The following is a 26,822-nucleotide window of genomic DNA, read 5'->3' as shown; positions in this document are numbered from 1 at the left end:
ATTATGATATGTGAGCATATCTACTGGTAAGAGGCACACACCTGACGTCAGAGGACATTGTTGCAAATGTAAGTAATGTAAAATTTGCACTGCACTGAACTAGAAGCTGCTTATTTTCTTCCTTTGTTGCTGAAGCAACTGGATGAATTTTGGGAAGTGTATTGATTTGTGATATTATTGGGATTATTCAACACTGATTGGCTTTCCTGTTTCAATGTGAATGATTTCTAAATTTTCTGTAGTTTTCATTTGCTTCTAGGGTCTCAAAAATTCAGAAGAATCAATGTTGAGAACTTGGATTTTGGGCGTGTATAGGAAAGTGATATTACTGTGATTCTTGAACAGTGACTTAGTTTTTTCTCTTCAGATTTCAATGATTCAGTTTCTTTGGTGATTTTGATGGTTTCTAGTATAACTAAAGTTTGATTTTTGGGGCAATGACATAGCTTTTCTCATTAGATTTGAGAAACTTACAGTTTCTTTGATGATTTCATTTGTTTGTAGGATCTCAATAATTTGTTTTCTGATGGGTTTTTTGTTTTTTTCCTTCGTTTCATTGTCATTTGTTCTGGATTACCAACTGTGTCATCCATTTGGTTGTACTCTTATTAGTGTAGATAGCTATTAGGTTAGGTCATTTAGGTCAGACATCTTACGACAGTTTCTCAATTTAGGGACTAGTGTTTAAATTTCTAATGACTGGCAAACATGAGTAAAATCTTTCACAGAGCTCACAACGAGCTTGAGCTATTTGGATAGCTACACAGCAACAATTGTTAGTTCATGCTGAACAGCAGAGGAGTAAGCAACTGGAGTGTCAAGCAAATGCTTGAGTGGCTGAAGTCTCAATGCATGCTGATGCTCTATGTCAGCAGAACGCATGCAGCTGAGACACCAGAGCAGTCATATGCTTGATGACAGTGTACAGCAGAACGCATGGCCTCTCATCCAGCTTCAGAGGCAGCCAAAGATGTGGTTTCTCAGTGCCAGGAGAATGCAGCATGCATGGCCTGTGTGTGCAGATGCTAGGTGATTTGCTGTTGTCTCATTGGTGAGCTAAATGTTGGCAAGTATTTGCAATGAATACCTGGTGACTTTTTGTTGTTGTTGTTGTTGTTGTTAAGTGCTTTTGACTATGATCCAACTTTAGATTACACTAAACACAGGTTCATCAAACTGAACATGTGACCATGGAATGCAGGTTTTGTGGGGCACTGAATTGGAAGGAGGAAATGGTTGAAATGTATTGTTATAGGGGCAAGGTATCCATTCCCCATTAGAAGACCCAGCCAGTCCTTTAACAGAATTATTTTCTGCCAAGACTGATGAGTCAAAGCAGTTTCTAAATCATATAAAAAAATAATTCATATAATCAGGAAGCCTCTCACACTGACTTATGCCTACAGGCTGATAGTTGTCACCACCTGGCTCTTCATTAAAGGGTACTTCATACTTTGGTTCACAGGGTCCATATTATCTAGGATCCTGGGAGTTTGTCAGCCGAGTTAACCCATCTTGAGGTCACTTTTTGTCAGAATGGTTATAGTGAAAGACAGGTCACACCTGCTGTGCACCAGGTGAGCTATGATAATATGAAGGCGGCACCAGTCTATGGCCCCTTCTCCTTATGAAGACCGTATTTCCAGCAGAATTGATCATATTTTGCAGGAACCTTTTTTTACCACCATCTAAGACAGGGGTCCTTTTATATTCTCTTAGGGTGATCTTTCTTTGTGTAAGGTGGGTGCCCACCGTATCCCTTGCAGTTGTGACATGTCATATGTTGGACAGACTACCAGGCCCATGGAGGACTGGTGTACTGAGCATAAGCATCACACATGCTTACAACAGCCAAGCAACATTGTCTTGATTCTGGTCATGCTATGGAACATAACACGGGGATTCTGGCAGGTACTTCCAGCTACTGGGATAGTGTTACTAGGCAAACGGTTGAAATTAAATTAGCAAGTAACCTCACGGAGATAAAGTTTTTGTTTAAATTCTGTGTGAAATACTGTTCTCCTCCTCCCCCCCCCCCCCCCCCCCCAGTCAAAAGCAGAATGATGGTGTAAATATTACTTCATCCCTGTTAGTTATTAATTTTCACAATTGGTAACTTCTGACATCAGTCACCTTTGATTGTGACAGAGAGAGAGAGAGAGAGAGAGAGAGAGAGAGAGAGAGAGAGAGAGAGAGAGAGATATTTCCAGAATTATTCTGCAAACTGAGGTTTTAAGTTGTTTTGCACAGAGGAGCAGTTTTGCCTTGAAAATGACAGGTTGTGTAGCTGTAGAAATATCAACAGTTGTCAACCACATCACCCGGCTGCATTCCCGCGTATTACAATGTGTATTACTTGAATAATTACTTCTCACAAATCCTTTGACTGCCATAAATCGATATTCAAAAATACATTTTGAGCCACGGTATCTGCTCACTGGAGCATTTTTTTTTTTTAAATGCTCTTTCAGTTTACAAAAAACAAACAAAAAAATTACAGTTTCTGATTCATGTATTTTTCTACCGTTTACCCTTAACAAGTCATATGACTATGTAGAACACACAAGATTGTCTTCTTGCATTGTCATCCTCATGAGGTCAGTTCATTTCAAGGTAATGAAATTTTTACCAGTCAAATTTCATAGTAGCACGGACTTAACCTCTGGTTATATGCAGCTGCCTGCAACACTGGAGACTAATAAGCATACAGTCTTAATTTATGAATGATCATAGAAATGTGAAGTTTAATATTTTTGCTTATGTTTTGTAATAATGTTTATTTGTCCTGTTAACACTCAAACTGCCAGCAATGTACAGATACTGTATTCCTCTAGCGCTGACAATGTAAGTGGGCGACAGAGGTCCAGTGCCTTTAAAGGCTATTTGATGATGTAGAAGCGCATGCTGTCATATGAGACTATATTGTATATAAATAAGTATTCATATGGGATGGTAGGTAATAGTGATAGCGAAAATGAGTTGTTCTTTTTCTTCACCTTCAACTGTGCTCTTGAAGATTCTTGCTTGATAATTACCAATTAAGCCTCTTATTTTCTATTCTCACCTTCATCCATGCAAAGTACAATTGACAGAAAGGAGCAAAAGCTCAGTTTATAATTCTGATATAGAAAATTCATGAGTAGGTAAGTGTAAACTTTACACTTTCACAAAAACTTTAGAGCATTAGAAATTTTTCAAGAATTTCCATACAGGAATTAATCTCTTTTATTATAGACAAGACTAATGGATTCAATAGCACCATTTAGAGTCCTACTCATGATAAAAGCCACCTGGAACAACATATGTATAATTTTTTTAAAAAAGCAACACTTCTCATGGCGAGAACTGAAAAGCTATTCTGAATATTGGTTGAGGAATTCTTTTGTCAAATTTCCAGTGTTTGGTGAACTAATGTCATAATGTAGATGTTTATTATTACTCAGGATATTACAGGTATTTTGCATTAAAAATGTTTCTACTCGAGATGACATACTACAAAACAAGGTCCGTTGTTTTGTCTCGGAGAGAAAAAATGTTTTGCCTCTCTTGTCATTCCATGAAGTCTGCATTGAATAAGTCTCCTATTGTTCGACAGACACTTTGCTTTGAAACAATAGAGTCCATGTAAGGCAAGTCAGTTTGTAATAAAAACTTGGATTTTGTTTTCTTTCTTTTGCCTTACACTGCTTCAATCACAGCTAGTAATCAGTGATGGCTATTGGGGAAAACAGGCAATATCACGATTCATATTTGGACACAAACAGTCACAGTCCGCTGTCCTCAGTCTATGTTGGTGATTGGCACACAAGTGTCCACATATCTTCCAATACTTTCATTAAAGAGCAATAGGTAATTAGATACAGTTCATATGAACAATATACAGGACTATGCTTTTAACGTCCTAGGAGGGGGGGGGGGGGGGGGGGGAGGTGTTTGGGGGAAGAGACCAAACAGTGAGGTCATTGGTCTCATTGGATTAGGGAAGGATGGGGAAGGAAATCAGCCATGCCCTTTCAAAGGAACCATCCCGGCATTTGCCTGGAGTGATTTAGGGAAATCACAGAAAACCAAAATCAGGATGGCCGGATGTGGGATTGAACTGTCATCCTCCTGAGTCCAGTGTGCTAACCACTGTGCCACCTCACTCGGTTGCCCTATGAGAGCCTATGGGAGTACCCTAATTTTAATGACTAAAACCAAATAAGAAACATATAACAAACCAAATACAAAAATGTAAAAATACTCGAATGTGTATTGTACCACCCAACTTACCAGTAAATATCAGTATTGATTCAATCAATGGTAGAAGGTTAACACAGGAAATGGAAAAGTATGCACACTTGAAAAGGGCAACTTGTGGACATGCTACATCATTTTTGGTTTACCTGCAGGATATAGTTCTGTAGCAAAAGCCACAGTGATCACATTATCAATATCTTTTCCATGAGTTGTTCCCTTCCACTTTGTATTAATCACTTCATTGAAATTCCACATTAGCACATTGATGACAAATGAAGGAAGTACGCACCAGAAAACACCAGCTTCCATATGACTAAGTACTGTATGTGTTAACAGAGTTTTTCAAGTAAATGTTGAGCTTTTTGCCAAGTAATACCTCCCATTTGACTCTTATCAATCTACTGGTCATAACTGTTTGTTACGTGAAACTGTTTCTTAGGCGCATTTTATTTCTTTAGCCTTCAGATCCATTAAGCTTCAAAGCTTCAAACATCAGCTGTACACAAATGCATAGTTTTACAGATAAATGACACTGATGGGTGATACAACAGACATCTCCATATTTTGGAAGCATTTTTACTCAGCATCAGCCATTCAAATTGGGGGTACTTCCCTTGTAAGTGACTGGCAATTCAAAATGAATTACAAGTAAGTCATTTAAGCACATCTTAAACAAAACAGACCAATGTGTTATTTGATGCACACACTTTTTTTAAACCCTGTAGGAACACTATAAACATTGTAATCATTGGTTTAAAATAGTCATATAAATGCATCCATATAGTCTTTCTCAAATAAATACATTTGCTGTTACTGCTTCATTCATGTATCAGGTTATAATCTTCTTACCTATTTATCAGTGTTTCATTTGTGACCACTACTTTTAATTTTTCTTTTCTTTTATTATTTTATGGCTTTCATAGCCCTAATTGCATACGTCCAGATAAGTTCCTTAATCATGCACACTTCCTTTTCTCACTGGACTGAATACAATACATTTCGTGTAGTTTACATCTGTGTTGATATACCACTTCACACATTACACTTTTATGTGCACTGTAATGGGCAATCCTTCAAAAAGAAATTACTTTTTGTTGAAATAGGGCTATCCTAGCTGCTTGAAGTATTTACAGAATTTTAGGGTTACTTACAACACAAAGCAATTTACTTCTCATAATAACAGTTTCTTATTACTTTCTCATTATTCTAAACATGTAATCTCACTACCAACATTCATCTTACATACCGGTGAAAAATTCAGGAATCCATGAGGAAGTCCAGGTAGGACATCCAGAGTGACAGGGACATCAAGGTTACGCAGTTTCCGTGCAAACATTACACAGTCATCCAGACAGGGATCCATTTCTACTGACTAAAATATAAAATGCAGACTTTAGACATTGAATAGAAACATTAATTTTTAGCAAGCTAATTTCCACTATGAATAACACTAAGTTCATAATGTAGAAAGATGTATTAGTGTTATACACTGGTAAATTTTTATGAGACTAGATAAGTATGTTAGATTAATGCAAAAATAAAAAAACAACTGTGCAGTATATTCAGTGATACATTGTCCAATGACAAATCATGACCGAAAAATTCTCCACTTAATAATTAGAGATTTTTTTTCAAAAAAACAAAAAGAAAGACAAAGAAATAAGCTATTGGAACCAGTGGGTCCACCATGCATGAAGTATTTCATTTTCTTAGATGATAAAGGATTTGGTGTCACAGTCCTGTTTAAAGAAACACACTAGCATTGGAACAGAATAACTTATGAAAAGAATGGAAAACTTTAATCAGAACATATCAGAGCTGGCAACATTGCTGTGGAACAGTTATCATAACAAAATCCAAGTGTTGGTTAATTCAACATACTTAAGTCACAGTTGCTTGCTTTCTCTTATTTCAGTACACAAAATAGGATAATATGACTGAACTTCATTTATTTTCATGAACCATTCTGTACAATGGTTCCGGACAAGTTTACATGATGTATGAAAAAATTACAAATTTCAGAAATTGATAACTGCAAGCCCATATCAGTAAAATGATTTCTTCAAAAACAGCCTCCAAAATACAAGTATCTAAAAAACCATTGATATACATACATAATTACCAATGATTAAAATCACTATGTTTCCTGAAAGGTGTTTTACACATCTGCAGAGTTACATATGAAACAAGACATTAATTTTTTGCTTCAAGTTATTCTTTAAGACCTCATGGACAAGTTTTAATCAAGTCATTTTAGTTTTATTTAGGCACAGTGTTGTAGAGGAAGCATCCAGCTTTTACACACTCTTTGTTAGTTAATTTGAACTCGTTGCCTTCAACATGATAATTATTTTTATTTCTTGTGTTACAGTTATGGATATCTAACAAAGAGATTGAGGGGCTGGCCAGTACTTACCTCAGCTCAGTACAGCCGATAGAAACACAAAAAACAACCGAAAATTTAAGCTCCTAGCTTTCGGAATAAATGTTCCTTCAGCAGGGAGGAGAGAGGGGAAAGAAAGGGAAGAAGGGAAAGTGGATTTAGTTACTCACAACCCAGGTTATGAAGCAACAGGGAAACCTGGGTTGTGAGTAACTAAATCCACTTTCCCTTCTTCCCTTTCTTTCCCCTCTCTCCTCCCTGCTGAAGGAACATTTATTCCGAAAGCTAGGAGCTTAAATTTTCGGTTGTTTTTTGTGTTTCTATCGGCTGTACTGAGCTGAGGTAAGTACTGGCCAGCCCCTCTATCTCTTTGTTAGTAATTGTTTCACATCTTTATATGAGATTTTCCATTAATTAGTTATGGATATCTCTGTTTAATGAAGCAATATAGTTACTTTTTACTTAAATAACTGTTTTATATATATGTGCAGTGACTCTAAATCATATTACAAAAAGTCTCAAATGTTTAGTGTCAGAATTAAACTGAGTATTTTGCAATATAGAATTAGTGGCCAGATTTTAATATTTCAGGAAGTATGAGGTCTAATCAGAAATTAGTCTGAGGTTTGTTTTTTAAACTGCTTCTGATTCATAACATGGTGATTGCAGATGGAGCATTAATCATTACAGCAACTTTTAAGGCATGCACTCAATATTAGTTGCAGCAAGATGTAGTGCTTGGAAATCTGGATGAAAATTGTGTTCTCTCATTACTATTTAGCAATGCAATTTTATGGTCAGAAACTGTAAAATTTGTTTGGATATTCTAATAAAGTTCAGCAACAACAAATGCAATACTATCAGATTTCTGATTTACCATATGCACATTTATTTTCTCTAAGAGACACAATTGAGTTATGATCAGTCTCTAACAACAGGCATTACTTTACATATTATTTCGCTAGCAGATCACTTAATAACTGTCCTGTCAGTTCTTAACCAAAATGCCATCAACCAACCATGTAAAGCAGCCTCATCTCTCACCATTATAAACAAAAGTAATACTCACTTTTAGCTCATTTGCACAATATGTTACTGTTGTCTATATTCTGTTCATTTCCACATAACATAGCTTTATAACCCATTGAATTCACCCTCAACACAGTACTAGCAAGAGCCCACCAAAAAGTCAATTCATTTAGTGACAGTGAGCCTAATTGTCCTCCAAATCATGAGCCTAATTGTCCTTCAAATCAGTCCACCAAAAATAACACATCTTTTGCACATACATGCTCCATTATTCACAGTAGAAAAGTTAGTAAGACACTAGTACCATGCAGGTTGTTATAAACTCTACTCTACAAAGTGAGCTGCTGACTTCACTTATGTAAATGTCACAGAACTGTTAACATAATCAGAACTGGAACTGCACTTTCAGCAAGATGTTAACTCTGAGTCTGATAGGTGTGAAATTTCACATGCTCTTTTACAAAGAGGTTTTGATAGTGTATTAAATAGACACAGCATCTCAATCAGGGATGTGAAGACAAAAACCGGCTGACTACCTTGCATGGACTTTTGAACACAATGATGTTGATCATACAATTTCTGGTGGCAAATAGAAGATCTTTTCTTGGGGCTGGTACATAGATAATGGCATAATATTATTTTGTAATCTTGATAGATAATTATAGTTTATAAAACTGCAGGATGAAAATTCAGTGGAGTAAATAATCTATAAATTCGAATAATGATTTGATTTGACTAAAACCTACCTGGATAGAAAAGCACAAAAGTTCACAGTACTATTTAAACTGGCACACTACTTACAAGTAAAGTTGCTCATGTTTTAATATTAAATTTATGCAATTTTTTAATTAAAGGCTTAACTGAATAATGAAGATTTATCTAGTTAGGAAAAATTAGAGCTACAAAACTATAATATGAAATCACGGAATTAAACAAGCAAGAGGGTTCAATGGCAAAAGTAACTTTGGGTGTGTCTAATCTGTATCTTTTAAGTAAATAAGTTTTCAGGAAACAAACACATTACCAGAATGAATGTGTCTCAAGGCTACCTAATTAGTTGTGACAGTAATCCTTCAACCACTGATTAGCTCACTCTGATTTCACCATTACACCTTGTTGTAACAATTTGTTGCCCATTTTCTTTAGTTAATAAAGTTTTCAACACTATTAAATATACCACTATCATCATAGTAAATTCTGGCACATGATACGAAATTGCATGAAGTACTATGTAAATAAAAAATTTATCATTGTGAGCATGTACATTTCATATACCATACTTGTAGAAGTACAGTTAGCTGAAAGAAAGGGAAAAAATGCTGTCAAAAGGAGCAGAGCAATACCGAAGGGAATAGTTTCAACTTGCCATGTTTCATATCCAACATGTATCTCCCTAAGTGCTACAAATTTATTGCTCCAGATAGAAACTCACATGAAATTGGGTTATTCAAGCCACAGATATGCATAAGGTTCTCTACAAATATTTATTTGCACAGAAGAATTTAAAAAGATGGTGTTGGATTGTAAACAATATCCATCAACTTTGCCATGAAAGTACTCCACAAAAAGTACTGTGAGGTGGAGGTAGAGCAACAGTTAGACAACTATTATAAACAATGTGTGTGAACAATGGTGCCAAATAATTCAACCTAAAGTTCAATTCTATCAATGAATTACCCAGTTCAGTACTTGTGTCATAGCACCAAACTTCCTACAATTTGTAGCTTTCATAGATGAGGCCTCTTTAAAATATGATTCTGTTTTTAACTGCCACAGTTGTGTCAAAATCCATATGCTACACACCTCTTTAAAATATGATTCTGTTTTTAACTGCCACAGTTGTGTCAAAATCCATATGCTACACACCTTAGATCACCACCAATAATTTTCTTTCAGTTTGTGGGCTGGAACTGCACAGAATCAGTTAATGACAACCTAATGAACGTCTGCAAGTAACTGACTGCTGTATTTGTAAAATGATTTTTATTTTCTCGCACAATCACAATTACATTTTCAGATAATGAATTCAAGATTTGTTGGTAGAATTCTATCTCTTGTTGTCCACGAGAGAATGTGGCTTTCACAAGACACAGTACCATCCCACTTCAATAGTATTATACTAATTGTTGAATTGGGAAGTGAGATCCTCTTCCAACTGTCTGCAAGGTTCCTGGATCTCCCAATGATTTTTTTCCCTATGAGATTATACAACACTGTTGGTGTACAAAAACTGAAGGTTCCCTGCTACCAATCTCTTTGTGCGACAGTTGTAGCAAAATTCAGTGAGCTGTTCTGAGCTTAAGTTGTTGCTATAAAGAGTAATTTATGTCAGTCAGAAGCTCATCCATTTCCAACCATTAGCACATCATCTCAATGTTTAAGACCTTGCACTGCCTTTGCGATTTTAACTTTAAAGGTTTCGGGCACCTTTTACATCAACGGAACAAAATAAGCGTTATTACTTCACTGGAGAAAAAAAACACACTTCTTCCTTTAAATACACTTTGCCTTTCCAACATGCCCTCAGGAATACTTCCACATTTTTGCGTTCTTAGGAGGCACTCAAAAAATTTAATTTTGCATTTTTCCCTTCTGGTGCTGTTTATTATTTCCCAAGGAAACAATAATTCCCAAAAAAGTTTCAGTTTCCACAACACTATACATTAACTTACATTAAATTTCAATGATTACAGGTGCCAGAGAAATGTGTATGCACAATATTTTACTTCCTGCAACTCCCTCACTTCTCAGAAATAGTAATTCTTGCAACAAGTAGTTGGAGGCATTATTTTTCTTGTGAATCTGGGAGCCTACCATAGGGCAAAAACATTACACATACATGTGCAATTATTATTAAGCATTTGCCTTGCAGAATTGTAAAAATACACCCTTTATAAAAAGATGATAAATTGTGCTGTTAAAAGCTTTCCCAATGTACAAATGTAGCTGATTCCTTGTAGTATTGTGTTCTTTGGTGTGTCTGAAGCTTCACAGTATTTCAATGGAGCACCTGCTTGTCACCTTCAGAATATAGTCAATGCTAACATTGGGATCCACTTCTGATTACCACAATCTTGTCAGATGCAGAGGATAATCCTACAAGGGAGTGTCCATTGCTTTGCACCTTAAGAGTCTGAAGTGCACACAGTAACCTGCTTCATTGTCTTTCAATGGAGCACAGTGATACTCAGGAGCTATTGTTCTCGACTTCTGCTTAGGACTGGCACACTACATTTTCCTGTGAGGAGATTGTTACCATCATCATTGGCTGTATATTATGAACAAGTTTCTCACTGAAATATTGTGAAGTTTCTTTCAAATCATTTGATGCAACATCAGAAAGTCTTTGCAGTACAAGGTTTTTTCTTTTGTTTACTTACACTGGTGATTCATTTTTCTAAAAATCGAAACACTTATGACCTGGCTCCCATTGCAGGATAATCAAAGATCTATGTTTTGTCCCTCCAAACAAACGAACAAAAATGCATATATCACCTTCATATGAACCTCTGTTACCTGAATTAGCAGTGTTGAACCACTCATATATTGTTAATGTGGGATTAAATGAAATTATTTTTGTGAGATGTAAAGATTCATTTATGTTTGCTTATATTATGCTCAAATCTATGTTAGGTGTTATTTATTTTATACATTTGTTATTTAAGTAAGTACCATTTTTGTATTAGATGCCAATGTATTTTAAAACAATTTTAATTTTATTTTAAACTCTATACTTTAAACCACTTTTCAACGTAATAATTCCATTCTCATCAAAATCTGTCGCCCAAATTGTCAACCATTATTGAACGGATGTTTTCATGCTGTCATAATTTGACTAACCACCTAGCAGTTGCACACCTGTTGCCACTCCCTCTCTATCCAAGTCCAAGGACACACTTGTTGCTATATAGTGATCATGTCATTCCAAGTCATATAATAGTTGCAGGGAAGTCCTGGCAGAATGTAAATACTTTAGGATTAAAGGAGATCACTCTCAGAAAACTAGAATATAAGTCATCAAGAGGCACACACAAAAGAAGGAAAACTTGCTAGCTTTCAGAGTAATCTTTTTTCAACCAAGAAATATGATTTACTCTGAAAACTAGCATGTTTTCTTTCTTTCACTAACAACAAGTCAATCTTCTGCTTTTTGGTGAATGGTCTCCTTCAATCCTAAACTATCTACTGGTCGTATATAATGAAATCTTGCATTAGTTGAGCTACATGTAGGTAGACATTGCCATGCTAAAGAAGCCCTTTGTTGAGCTTGACACAACTTTTTGTATTGATCAGTGCAATGAATTAAGGTCTCACTAACGGATTGTTTTATTCTCAGGGGAAAAAATCCACACTAGCACCTCAAGCCCATCTCTTAACATAGTGGACGTGATTTTTCTGGATGAAATTGTTTGCCTGAATGTCACATTAACGATGTTCAATGCCTTCATTCTACAGATTCTTGAGCTTCTGCATTAACTTTCTACACCAAGTCTTCAGTGGTGACAGATGATCAACCACATTGCACAACTTGATTGTGAACACTAATATGGCCATCTTTAAATGCTCTAACCTTTATTCGTACGAAGTGTTTTTTCTCTATAATGAATTTTGACCAATTTCATATTTTTGGATGTGTGAAACTAATCAATTTCAGAATGGTTTTCAAATAAGTGCTGTGTTTTAAATAAGAAAGACAAACATATTCATAGTTGAATGTTTTGCTGCAGGTTGTATGTGTAAATCGCTGACTGCAATGGCCATATTTACAAATTGCACTTAACTTTTAAAAAAGGATGCCTCGTATTTCTGCAATGGAGAAAACACCTTTCGTAGTTCATTTCAGGCATCAGTGTTCTCATGTCTTGCTGCAGTGTAAAACTGACCAGGGTGATTAATCTCTTAAAGGTGCATGCCTCTGCATGGATCCACTATAAAAATTTTAACCTGTGGTTTGTACCAAGACTATGGTGTTCAAAATAGTACACTGTCACCATAGTAACAAAAAAACAACAGCTTAAAATTTGTATAGTGGATCCATGCAAAGGCATGCATCTTTAAGAGGTGAATCACCCTGGTCACTTTTACCAAGCGGGAAAGCGCAGGTAGAAAAATTTCACACACACACACACACACACACACACACACACACACACACACACACACAATCCATCCATACATATACAGACACAAGCAGACATCTGTATAAAGGCCTTTATAAATGTGTGTGTGTGTGTGTGTGTGTGTGTGTGTGGTGTGGTGTGGTGTGGTGTGTGTGTGTGTGTGTGTGTGTGTGTGTGTGTGTGTGTGTGAGCGGGAGCGGGCGATTGTACACCTGTCCTTTTTTCCCCCTAAGGTAAGTCTTTCTGCTCCCGGGATTGGAATGACTCCTTACCCTCTCCCTTAAAACCCACATCCTTTCGTCTTTCCCTCTCCTTCCCTCTTTCCTGAAGAAGCAACCGTCGGTTGTGAAAGCTAGATATTTTGTGCGATTGTTTGTGTGTTTTATTTATTGTGCCTGTCTACCGGCGCTTTCTCGCTTGGTAAGTCTTGGAAGTGTGTGTGTGTATGTGTGTGTCCCCCTAAGGTAAGTCTTTCCACTCCTGGGATTGGAATGACTCCTTACCCTCTCCCCTAAAACCAACATCCTTTCATCTTTCCTTTTCCTTCCCTCTTTCCTGACGAAGCAGTCGCCGGTTGCGCAAGCTCAAATTCTGTGTGTGTGTGTTTGTGTGTTTTTTTTTTATTCATTGTGCCTATCTACTGGCACTTTCCCGCTTGGTAAGTCTTGGAATCTTTGTTTTTAAGATATTTTTCCCATGTGGAAGTTTCTTTCTATTTTATATATGATTCTACTGTGTGTATTTCATGCAGAATTTTCCAATATAAATCTTACTTTTGGAAATTTTAATATACTGACAGTTTTTCTACATTCTGAAAGTTACATGCTTTTCTGTAACAGTAAATAAATGATGTTGAAGCTTAGCCACTCACCAGAATACCAACTGGAGGGAACTTTTGTAGGGTAGAGTCATTTGTTAAGTATGGTGACAGCAGAGGATCAGGAGGAACAGTAAAACACAATTCTGCTGACGGACTACGCTGCATCATAGAGTCCAGAGACATGTTAATAGGGTTCACATCAGCTGGAGATCTTGAATGGTTGGTGGTCCTGCACAAACAAGAACTATTTACTATGATATGCATGTAACTGGGTAAAGTGTGGTACTCTTTGGAGGAATCAGCACAACCTATGGAACAACTTAAAAAGGCATCAGCATACAGTACACGGGTAAAAAAATAAAAAAAAGTAAGGGAGAGAGAGGAGAAACCAGCACAGAATGAGCTACAGAACAGGTCCAGCTTTTATCTGTATACATAAAAGGAAACATTACAGCAAGAAAGAACAACACTATCAACATAAAATTGCCATTTAAAAATCAGACAAAAACTTACAATTCATTCCCTTAAATAACATGCAATTACACACACACACACACACACACACACACACACACACACACACACACACACACACACCTGTTAATAAGCCTATAAAACAATTAAAAATGTGAATGTTGCACAACTGATCACAGTAAACATTACACATGCAACAGTTGCTTGCCGAAAGCTGTGAAAAATAATCACTCACCTCTGTTAGTCATTTATTTTATTATATTTATGAAAAGACCTGAAATAGCATTATTATTATTATTATTATTATTATTATTATTATTATTATTATTATTTCTATCACCTTCACCACCACTTCCTACAAATCTATCCTTTTTAAATGATGATTTATATACCAGTTTAAAATCAATAAAAACACAGTTAAACAAAATTCCTACACTGTTATAAGTATCAATGACTGGTTATTTATAATGAATAACATTAAATATTCTCATTTACATTGCTGTTATTTTATGGTGAATACAGACAGCTGTTACATTCAAGTCAAACTATTACATGAATTGAGTGATACTAGTTACTGGTACTAAAATAATTGGTACAAAGGGCAATGAAAAGACATTTCGTCCAAATTAACACCCACTTGTACCTGTTCTGTGACAGACAGTGTCCTGTCATTGTCTGCTGCTGCTGTTGTTGTAGCTGCTGATTCTGATGCTGCTGCACTATAGGCTGTTCAGATATGGCAACAGCTTCACCACCCAAATAACGCTCCAAGAACTCAGACACGTATCTGGAACTGGCGAGGAATAACAGACTCCCTCACTTCTGCTTAGTGCCAGACATCTCAGGGGAGAAAAAATTACCAAATGATAAACACTCATGGTCCACGTTAGTATGGAATTTACATTGCAGCCTTCATACCTAAACATCTGTTAGCATAAACAATGCTGTGAAATTTATTTCCAAGGTAACTCTAATGCGTTATGTTGACGTGAACAAATATCTTACTGAAAAAGGGCAAGAGATAAAGTGAAATTAAACATTCACTGTATCAATGAGGAATGATGCAATATAAGCTAGAAATAAAAGCAAGCAAATTACAATATAAATGGATATTATAAATGACCAATATCAATAAAAAAAGGATCAGTGTTTTGAAATGGCCATTATGAGGTTGGCTTTGAAATAATATGATGCTAACTGTCACAAGCCGCAACTGGTTAGCACTCCACTGTTGTTTTGGCTGTCCTAGATTCTGGTAGGCACAACAAGGGTTGAAGCTAACTAGATCTGTATCTCATAGCTGAATTTGTGACACTAATTTCTTCTCTTCATTATTTATACTTTCTAGGATCAAAAACCAAAATAATCTTCTCTACATTGCAGAATATTCATCCAAACAGCCTCTCTGCAGATTAAAACTGTGTGCAAGACTCCTCAAACTTGGGACCTCTGCCGTTTGCGGACAAGTGCTCTACCGACTGAGCTACCCATGTGTGACTCATGACCCATCCTCACAGCTTTACTTCCACACAGTGAAGTGAAAATATCATTCTGGAGTCTCTCTGCATCTTATACAGACTAGTGTTTGGGTCAGTTTTCACTTCTGTAGAATCGTAACTGTACTACATTTACTTTAAACCATTTAAATAATTTTGGTCTTATTCTGTATTCCGAATTTCAATGTACGAAGCAAGCTTTTTTCAGTTTTATGTAAGGTGTGATGTTTCTGGTCACATGATCACACTGATCACAATATTTTTGAATAATTGAATGGAGAGAGTAAATTATGTTACATAAGGTTTTCATTAAGAGTTCGTGAGTATATGACAGGATGTAGTTGCTGCAGAAAACATTCTTACACAGGTGAACACAGCTGCCAGTTTGAGAAATAACAATGTGGTAAGCAGAAATCATGATCAAGGGTAGTAGTCTAGACATGAGAATGGAAGATTAGTGTCTTAATACCATCTACCACGAACTTTAAGCTTATATTCCAAACTTATAAACTATTTTAATTAGATATTAATTAAAATGGGCAACACAGATCAGCAAATAAAACAACTGCCTAAAAATGGTTGATATTAATGTAATTTGTGTATAAATTAAACAACACTTTTAACAAACAGCACAAATTAGGTCACCATATGAGGTGAGGTGAATGGTTCCCAAATCATTACCTTGCTGATTCCCACTGTGCCAACAGTCAGTTGCTACTCAAACTAGTAGGACACGAAGAGTGACAGACTGTATGAGAGTAGAGAGGTGAGGTCACTGTGAAGAATATGAAACAAGATGCTATTTGCCAAAAAATTTTTAGTTAACTTTTGCATGATGTGTCAGTGCTAAGTAACATATAGAAAGAACTGCTGAAGTATAGTGCAGAATGAAACAAAGAAATATGCATTAAGAGACAAGCAGAAATGAAACTTTTATTCAAAGACAATAATTACAAAAAAATCACTGGAACTCATGATGGTCCCCTGGAAATTACAAAAGGTGGGACATGGTTCTTAACAGAGCATGTGCTCACCAAGGATGACAATGCATGCTCTGCAATGTGTTCCAATGCTGGCCACAAGGTTGGTATGGAATAGTTGTGGTAGGGCATTGCATTCCTCCACCAGCACAGTTGACAACTGTTAGATGTATTGAAGCATGTCCACATTCATCTATGACCATCCAGGTCAGGTGAATGTGCAGGGTAGCCCAACAAAGAATATCCTCACATTCCAAGATCTATTCTACCTGGACAGTTAACTGCAGTCACAAATGTCCAGCATCAAAATGATCTCAGGGCTGAATGCACTATCAAAAAGATGCACATGGAGAAAGAGTACAGTGTGACAATAATGTTGCCTAGTGAGTGTATCATGTTTGAAGATTTGGGGAGTCAGGAAGCCATGCAATACTGTTACTCCACACACAATAACACCTGCACTACCAAACCAATCACATAGAACAGTGTTCCTAAGTACATTACATTTTCCCACCTCTCACCATATTAAGATAATCAAGCACTGTCAAATATTATCAGCTTGGTGGTCCAAGTGTTATGGCATAGGACGGCATAATGTTGCATTGACATACTGACCTCTAAATCTTTGAACATGGTACACTCACCAGTCAATATTATTGCGACACTGTATTTCTCCATAGGCATCTTTCCAAGGGTGCATTTGGCCATGAACTCGTTTTTATGGATGACAATGTGTGACTGCACTGAACATTGCAAGTGGAGCAGGTCTTACAACAAGAGAATACTTGGTAGATGGCCTGACCTGCTTGTTCTGACAAATCCCATGAAGCTAAGGTGAAATGCATTGGGCATTTTAAAGACTAATGCTCTCCACAAGTCAGTTACAGAGCAAAAAAATGTCACTCACAGCGTTTCACCTATCTCTCATTAGGTAAATTTTAGAAAAATGTGCAACAGAATAGAGAAAAGCTGGCAGAGGAAGGCACTCCTATAATGAGAATCCCCTACCATTTACAGGGATATATGTTTCAGATGTCATTGTGAGTAAATATTCCAATAAACATTTTCTAATGCACAGGTGTACAGTTTCCGCAAAACAGGAAGTGTGCCAGGAAACCAGGGACTAATGCAAAACTTGCAATGCACCATTATGTGCTGTATCAGGTTTCAAGATTTATCACACAAGCAGTTATTAATAACCACTTGAACTAAAACTGCTAGTTCAAATTATTTAACACTTCTGGATAAATTATTTAAAAAAGAATGAGAAAAGAAATACAAAAATGTAAAAAACAGGCAATATAAAAAGAGGTTTTTAACTGTTTGTGTCAATCCAAAGCCCAGATCAAAAAGAAGCGTGGGAAATATATAAAATGAATGTAAGAAGTATTCAGATAGTTCCTTCACATGAAGTAGTCTGCTGGCTAATGAAATAACTTGGTGTTTCAGATGCTACCCATCTATCCATGGCTGATGTAAATACACAGGATACATTTCACCAGTAAACAAAAAACTATACATATTCATCACTTTACAATGTGGTAAAATTATTCCAATGTGGCAGAAACAATTATATTCAGGTACCCCGATTTTTGGCCTGAGGACTCAAGGAAGGATGGCAAATATATACCGAGTATTTAAAAAAGTATTCAAACAGTTAAGTTTCCCCACTATGGTGCATCTTTCCAAATGAAGTATGCTGGCACCAGACTGACTTTGTGCTTCAGTTGATGCTATATCTACACTGCAGAGCAGAATTGAAGGATTACTTTTTCAAAACCTCATAATTGCCTTCCATTGCAGTGCAAAGTTTGAAATTTGGTTCTCAGTGTCTACAACCTTCCTCTGTAATTGTGCACAAGTATGGTGGCCCTTGGTGGCACTCTTAGGCTCGATGACCCTTCAAACAAGAAGGTTCGACACATGCAGTGAGGGGAAACAAAAACAGAGCTCAGAAGTTCATTTGAGGTGCAGTAGTGTGTGTTAATAATGTCACATTGGCACCAAATTTCATCACTATTCTGACCAAAGCAACAGTAGATGTGTCACACAAAGGGAAAATTGTCAAACCCCATCTTACCCATATTTCACCCCTTCTTTTGACTCTTCTGCGATGGAGGTCAGAACGGCGGCAATCATAGTTGAAATCTCACAGTTTTCTTATGGGTGGCCAAGGAAAAGATTCGAGGTACACCACGACTCAGAATTGGCATGAAAAGGCCTCAGTGTGTGACAAAGTGCGTCAATCAGACCGCCCCTTTCCAGGGGGCATTGACTCCTGAAACATTTTGTGGTTAAAACCAATAGTTCTTGGTACAATGAGTGCCAGTACAACACTCTCAACAACTTTTGACACTGCTGGACACCCCTGGGAATTTCAACTCCTCTAGTGAGATTATTGGGCTCTAACCTCACTGAACGTGATTGCACCACTTTTAGGAGCAGCGCGACTGCAATTTTTGTTCTCGTATACAGATTGTAGTAACAATGGATTGTCCTAAAAAAATATGACTAAAATTGAACATGATAAGAACCAGCAAAGCATGCTTATGCTTTTTCATTCTTCCAGTTTCAAGCTCTCCTGTGGCATGATCACAGAGGGGTGCGACATTGGCACATGCGTGGATACAATAGCAAATGTCCCTCAAGACCCCTCAGTTCGGCAGTACCCTCAGTGGCACCCACCCACATTTACTGAGAATTTCTAACCTATAAAGTAGCCTTATGTACCTGCATCCAGGCAACTGAGAACAGAGGGGTATCAAGTGGTTGCCTGCTTGCAGGTGCCTAGGGCTACTTCGCAGGTTTTCTCTGTGAAGAAACATTTTTACAATTCTCAGTAAATGTGGGTAGGTATCACCGAGAGTATTGTTGAGATGAGAGTGTTATTAGATGGGCATTTTGCCACTGTATTCACGCATGTGTCAATGACACACCCTTCAATGATCACAACACAGGAGGGCACAAACCTGGAGGGCTGAAAAAGTGTATGCACCCTTTGTTGCTTCAAGTCACTTTCCAATTTTGTTGAATTGTGTGAGGCTCGTGTTGCCATAAGCGGAAGTTCATTTGCATTTTTGCAAGTAATTTATCAATTTCCTCAGTGTAGCACAATATACTTCAGAGCTGGTTGATGCACTATGAGGGAGGACACCAAAAAAGAATAACCCTTTCAGTGTCCCAAAAGACTTTACTAGCTGAGGGTGCTTTGGATGATTCCCAGTGCTTCCAACTCATACAGAAGAGCAAAAATTATGGTAACGCTGCATTCCAAAGGAGTAATATCACTTCTGATGGGCACGCAGGCCCACAATGTCCTTAGCGAGGGGCTGAAACACCTGGAGGTGTCAGCAGCATCTGATGTTGTCAAAATGTCGTCCTGTTGCTCATCACAGAGAGAACTTTGTTTTTTACTTCAAAATATGTGGGTATCAACACCTCAGTGAAAGGGGTTGTTTCATTGACGCTCTTTCTACCTCCCTCTGAAGCTTTTTTGTGACAGTTCTGAGTAGCGATGTGTCAGATTTTTCCAAGCCACCCATAAGAAAACAGTGTGATTTAAATACTGAGTGCCACTATTCTGACCTCCATAGCAGAGACGTCAAAAAAAGAGGTAAAATGTGAGTAAGAAGATGTGTAATGACCTTCCCATCAAGTGAAATGTCTACGGTGGTGGTAGGCAGAATTGTGATGCAATTTGGTGCCAATGTGACATCATCAGCCCATCTTACACATCACCTGAAACTCTCAGCTCTGATCTTTTTTCCTCTCATGTCAATACTTTGCTGTTTAAAACGTTGTCGAACCCAAGGCTGATGTCACAGAATGCCACATTTTTGCACCATTACAGACACCCTTTGAGTACCTTTGAGTCAAACTTCAAACTTCTGTATTGCAAAGGAAAACAATTATGGGGTTTCAAAAAAAGTTATTCTTTAGTTCAGTTTCACAGTGAATTTTGCACGTGATGTAATTACATAGCACATATTATGCCAGCAAAAGAAAAATTGTACATTTTCATCTGCTTATGACATGCTAAAATTATTAGCAGGTAACTCAGACAAATTTATTTGGATATAGTGATTTTGGGCTGTGAAAGTTGTCTAGGGATGTGTGAAAGGATTGAAAGTAAGTAATGCACATTGCAAAAAGAATTCAAGAGCTTCAAGGTTTCGAGTTTGAAGTTTCTCCTAGATGAAATAGTGTGCTGGCAGAATATGAACCAGATTCATCATATGAAGCAGTATCTGTCCCAAGCATGAAATAAATACACAGCACACACAGTATAAGCCAATTAAAAATTATGCAGATTCATCTCTTTATGATGTGATCAAATTTTTCTGACATAAAGGAAAGATTTTGTATTCTAGCACATTCATTTCTGACATGGAATTCTGCCAGATAATTAATTTTGTGTATATACTCTAAACATGCATCAAAATGTTATTTTTAGCAAGAACTTGATTTCACTCGTGAATTGTCTGCAAATAATTTATTGTGCTAGCATGCACCAATAGCAAAGACAATATGGAGAATGGACGGAGTGAATGCACAGATTCTACAGCTTTTTGTTGCAAGTTACCTGTGAAATATTAGGCACAGCAGCAGGAGGCTGGCACTGGTAATATAACAAGGAGGAAGCAATCATGGACACAAAGGGTCCCGGCACAGACTGTTGGCTTAGTCCATAAAAACACTGCACACTTCAAGGCCTATGTCAAGCACATCTGTAGGAGCAAAAGGGTTAAGAACCATGCCCTACCTTATATTGCGTTCATGAGATCACCACGAATCATGTTGACTTCAGTTTAATTATTGGCTACAAATGAAAGTGTCATTCTGTTCATCCCATACAGTTATAATCTACACTATAATGTAACAATTCTCTCTATGTATGGACAAAGTTTCATTGAGCTACATTACTTGGCAGCAACATATCATATGAAAGTCACATTCACTCTTAAGTTTTGGACACCAGTGGTGGTGTATTAATCTGTTTGACCAAATGCCACTTTGTTGAAGAGAAGAAACACTAAAATCTGAATGCATAATTCAGAAGCTTGTTTAAGAAGTGTTTTATTGAAGCACACATTAGGAGTTGTTGGAGATGCTGCTGCAATGGGCAGTTAAAAGATAAATTTTTTCAACCCTTCATGCCTGAGCATAAAATGATCTGTTACCAAAACCCAGTTGTTCACCTTTTGCATATGAACGTGTGCTTATGCCAAGTCTGGTCCACAATGATGAGTAAGAGTAGTATTGGAAGACATCTTCAACATTTTGTCGTAGATGTTAACAGCATCCCAAAAATTGTTTCACATTGTCAAGCTAGGTGTAACAAATGATAATTAATTTAAGGCTTCAGCTGCAGACAGGTGGTGTTGATATACCTCGATGGGGACAGTTGAAAATGTGCCACCTGACCGGGACTCAAACCCAGGATCTCCTGCATACATGGCAGACACACAATTCATCTGAGCCACTGAGAACACAGACGAATAGGGCGACTGCAGGGACTTATCCCTTGCACGCTTCCCGTGAGACCCACATTCCCAACTGTCCACAATCTATACACGGGAAGTGTGCAGGGTATAAGTCCCTGCAGTCACCCTATTCATCTGTGTCCTCAGTGGCTCAGATGGATAGATTGTCTGCCATGTAAGCAGGAGATCCAAGGTTCAAGTCCCAGTCGGGGCACACATTTTCAACTGTCCCCATCGAGGTATGTCAGCAACACCTGTCGGCAGCTGAGAGTTTCACTTAATTATAATTTATTCTAGAGTAGCTGCATGGTCATCAATGGTACCTGTTCTTTCAAGAACAGTTACCATCTTCAAATATAGGTGTAACAACATTGTGTGCTATTTTTATTTTGCATATTTTGTTCCAGTCCTTATGTATAGCATAACTTTCTGAGATAACTAACCTACTCAAAACTTTCAGACCACAGAAAAAGGTCATTTAAGAATTCATGGGAATAAAAAAACAAACAACACTGCAAACCTTTATTTTAAAAGCTAAATCTAATGTCCATTCCTAGCATATATAAACTCATTTTCACAAAAATAACCATACAACTTTTTGAGATCAATTGCTTCTTGCGTCAATATGAGATCAGACATAGAGGACATTACACATTATCTATCCACAGACAAATTATATGAGAAATGTTTGCATTGTATGGGCACGAAATTTATGAAGTGAGTGGAGGGAGAAACAAGGTGAGAGAATGCCCACATGGGGAGGTAGGGAGAGGGAGGAAGAGTTGTGGGAGAAAGCAATACATAATCTGGACAGGAAAGGAATGGTGCAGACAGAATAATAAAGGTAAGGTAAGGTAAGGTAAGGTAAGGTAAGGTAAGGTAAGGTAAGGTAAGGTAAGGTAAGGTCATGGGTAATAGGTAAGCAGAGGATTCAGCTAGAGGAACTGCGAGAAAGCAGGATACGCTGGAGAGAATTCCCACGTGTGCAGTTCAGAGAAACTTGTGCTGGGAGGGTGTACCCAAATGGCCCATTAATGAAGTAGTTGAAGTCATGTGAGTAGACAGTTGGTTACTTGTCATGCTCAGGCCAGAGATAACATATGTGTGTGTGTGTGTGTGTGTGTGTGTGTGTGTGTGTGTGTGTGTGTGTGTGTGTGTCCTTTATGAGGCAGACTTTGGATGAAAGCTCAGTGTCTAATAGTCTTTTTGCTGTGCGCATCTGCAACGCAACATGTCATCTTTACGGGGAGGAGCAACCTATCATTTTCATAATATTGTCAATATATAACATGAAACAATAGAAAATTGGGGATGGAATGCAACAATATTATGAAAAGGGTACTTGCTACTCACCATATAGCTCCCACCCTTCCCCTGCCATCTGTCTACCCTCTCTTCACCTCACCTCTGTACACTCCTACAAGCAGCACTTTCCTGACCCCACACCTACCTTGCTATTGTTCCCCCTTGCTGCTCTGCTCTACCTTCCTCTTTACCTCCACCACCCAGTTGCCTCTCCCATCATGCACTGCTGCTTGTAATCTGGCTTCAACTGGCAGAGACTGTGGTCATATGTGTGCAAGTTGCATTTGCGCATGAGTGTCTGTGTGTCTTGTCTATTTTTGATGAAGCCTTGTTGGCTGAAAGCCCACTTTCTGTCAGTTTTTTTGTTGTGCCTATCTGTGACTCACCATCTACACTATATGGTGAATAGAAACTATCATTTTCATAACACTGATATATTACAAAGCTACTTTCACATATGGCCCTGTCTTTTATTGGGTAAGAAATTCTTTTGAGTGGACTGTGGTAGGAGGTGGTTGGTAGGTGTATGGGGACAGATTGGGTGGGCACCGAAAAGGGAATCTGTTTGTGGATGAGCAGGATGGGATACTGTTTGTCAATCAAATCTCTGGTAAGGTTCTTGGTATAATTCAGCAACTTCTGCTACCCACTGCAGATGCACTGTTTACAGGTGGTGTGTAGTAAGGAAGAGACTTTCACATGAAACAAGTGATAGCTATCAAGTTGGAGATACTGTTGGTGGTTGGTATGCTTGATGTGGACATATATTTATGGAGCCATCTGAGGTGAATATCGACGTCTAGGAAGGTGGCTTGCTAACTTGAGGAAGACCAGGTGAAACAGATTTGGGAGTAAACATTGACAAAAGGGCAAAGGCTGTCCCTGCCATGGGACTATATCATGAAAATGTCATCATGAATCTGAACAAGAAAGGGTTTTAAGTGCTGAGTCAGTAAGAAAGACTCCTCCTCCAGATGGCCCATAAATAACTTGACTTAAGATGGTGTAAGGAGTATAAATGGTAGTATAACAAGTTGTTTATAAACTTGAGTTTTGAAAGTTAAATTAATGGGGGAACTGGGAGAATTTTAGGAAAGTGTAGTTCATCTGTAAAGGAGACAGCATATAAGACACTAGTGCAACCCATTCTTGAGTACTCCTCTAGTGTTTGGGATCTGCACCAATTTGGATTAATGGAAGACATCGAACAAATTTGGAGGTGGATGGTTAGATTTGTTAGCAGTAGGTCTCAACAACACTCAAATATAATGGAGCTGCTTCAGGAAGGGAAGGGAAGGGACATTCTTTTTGATAATGCTATTGAGAAAATTCAGAGAACTGGCATTTGAAGCTGATGGCAGAATGATTCTACTGTTACCAACATAGGTTTCACATAAACAATATGAAGATGAGAGAAATTAGGGCTTATATGGAGACATACAGACAGATGCTTTCCCCCTCATTCTATTTGCAAGTGGAACAGCAAGTGAAGTGACAGGTATTGAGACAGGATACCCTCTGCCATGCTTCATACAGGGGCTTGCAGAGTATGTATGTAGATGTAGATGGTGGTAACGGGACAGGAGTCTGGTGGTAAAAGGACAGGAACTGTGGAAATGCAGTGAAAAACTGAGCCGTGTGTTGAATGTCAGATGTGAGGTAACAGACAATAGTTTGGAATGTCAGTGGGAGCACTGTACCCAGCCACAACAGGATAACCAGTAGGGACACATGGGGGGAAGGGGGAAGGGGGGAAGGGGGGAAGGGGAAGGGGAGCTGTTTGGCTGTGGTAATTTTTTCTGTTCACCGAAAATTTTGAAATGTGTTTCCATTCCCAATCAACTCCGGATATAGCATCATTCACAGTACTGTAATTGACCCAAATCAATTTTCTGAATTATTTTACATAAAACGGAATTGAAAATAAAACAATGGAAAAGCCAGGAAGGAGTGTATCAATATTATGAAAAGGATAGCTGCTACTCACCATATAGCGGAGATACTGAGCTGCAACTCAGCATCTCTGCTACGTAGGACACTGAAAATAAATTATTTGTCAATGCAGGAAGCATACTCAAAGCAGCAGCACCACAAGTAGTAACATTCGGCTTGAAAAAGCCAATCTGCGAGACATCTCACATGTAACTGGACAAGACCCTCCACAATATACGGTCAGAAATTTTCTACCCTATTTCATTGCTTCTTTGATAGAAACAAATTAAGCTCTTTCAGCAATAACAACATCTCCAGTACATGAGAAAGCAGGCTACTCACAGCAAAGTTTTAAATATTTTAAGTCAGCAAACAAATAAGCTCATTTGCTTGACCAACTCTCTCTCTCTCTCTCTCTCTCTCTCTCTCACATACACACACACACACACACACACACACACACACACACACACACACACACACACACACACCAGCAACACACAAAGTTTTATTTAAGTATTTACAGTTTTTTGTAACAAACAGGGATATTCTGTGTGGGCACACACACATTAACAATGAATGCAATTGGCTGTGGAATTTATCACATTCAGTTTCTTATTTAGCATAACTGTATACCCAAGAAATGAGTGTCTGAATATCTACAGATGTATGCAGACATAAGTCCCACAATTACGGGAGGCAAACAGAAGGAAGTCATCCACTGACTGCTGAAAGCAAATGAAATTACATTGATCTGAGTTAATAACAGGCAAATCATGTGTACAGAAAAGTCTTAAAATAGAGATATAAAAATATAGGCAATTCAAAAAGGAGTACAAATTCAATATATATCTACAAATGTGCCAGTGAAATAAAAAGACACAAGGAGTGAGACTTTAAAAAAACTTGGGAGGGGAGGGGGGGAAGGAGGGAGGGAGGGGGGGAAGGAGGGGGGGAAGGAGGGAGGGAAGGAGGGAGGGAGGGAGGGAGGGGAGGGAGGGAGGGGGGAGGGGAGGGGGGGGAAGGAATAAAGGATATCTGATGCAACCGTTATGATGTTACAAGGTTACATCTTTTCTAGGAATTTTTCTTTTTCCAAGACAGACAGACAGACAGACATTATTTACAATTTACAATGAAAGAGAGAGGTGTGCAGATGGAGGGGTGGGGGGAGGCAAGAGGCTACATCTACTATGGCATGTTACTTCAGTCAGTTCACAGTTCCAGTTCTACCAGTTTTATTTGCAGCTGTTAGAATGGTATGTACACTTTCTGAAATCTGACATACTTATTATATCACACCCTCTTACTACCTTAAAACTAACTTAAAAATCAAATCCATACATGCTTTGCAAGAAGAAAAGTCATTCACTGTACACTACAAGCACTGGATTGCAGATGGATACACAAACAAGCACAAGCAGTAGAATACTGCAGCTACAGCTGATGTACTGCTTCACAATTTCACAATGTGTGTGTGTGTGTGTGTGTGTGTGTGTGTGTGTGTGTGTGTGTGTGTGTTCACACATCGCTGTTCGCCTTAAAACTTCTAAGTATTGAT

General features: G+C 37.9%; 1 protein-coding gene across 4 annotated transcripts in view; it reads right to left on the bottom strand.

Annotated features, from left to right (window-relative positions):
• The window catches only part of LOC126320573 (hormone-sensitive lipase-like), a 126,768-nt gene that overhangs the window by 6,610 nt on the left and 93,336 nt on the right, over window positions 1–26,822 (bottom strand). Inside the window, exons 9-11 of one of the 4 annotated variants that reach the window (XM_049994039.1) lie at window positions 14,703–14,858; window positions 13,643–13,820; window positions 5,486–5,611 (exon numbers count right to left, since the gene is read on the bottom strand). In XM_049994039.1, coding sequence (XP_049849996.1) covers window positions 5,486–5,611; window positions 13,643–13,820; window positions 14,703–14,858 — 460 coding nt within the window. Of the gene's footprint in view, window positions 1–5,485; window positions 5,612–13,642; window positions 13,821–14,702; window positions 14,906–26,822 lie in introns of those variants that run through there. The other 3 variants (XM_049994047.1, XM_049994055.1, XR_007558148.1) reach the window with 3 other exon arrangements.

This window comes from Schistocerca gregaria, chromosome 2, assembly GCF_023897955.1.
Source record: "Schistocerca gregaria isolate iqSchGreg1 chromosome 2, iqSchGreg1.2, whole genome shotgun sequence".
Lineage (NCBI taxonomy): Eukaryota > Metazoa > Arthropoda > Insecta > Orthoptera > Acrididae > Schistocerca > Schistocerca gregaria.
This window is presented reverse-complemented; position numbering and strand designations above follow the sequence as displayed.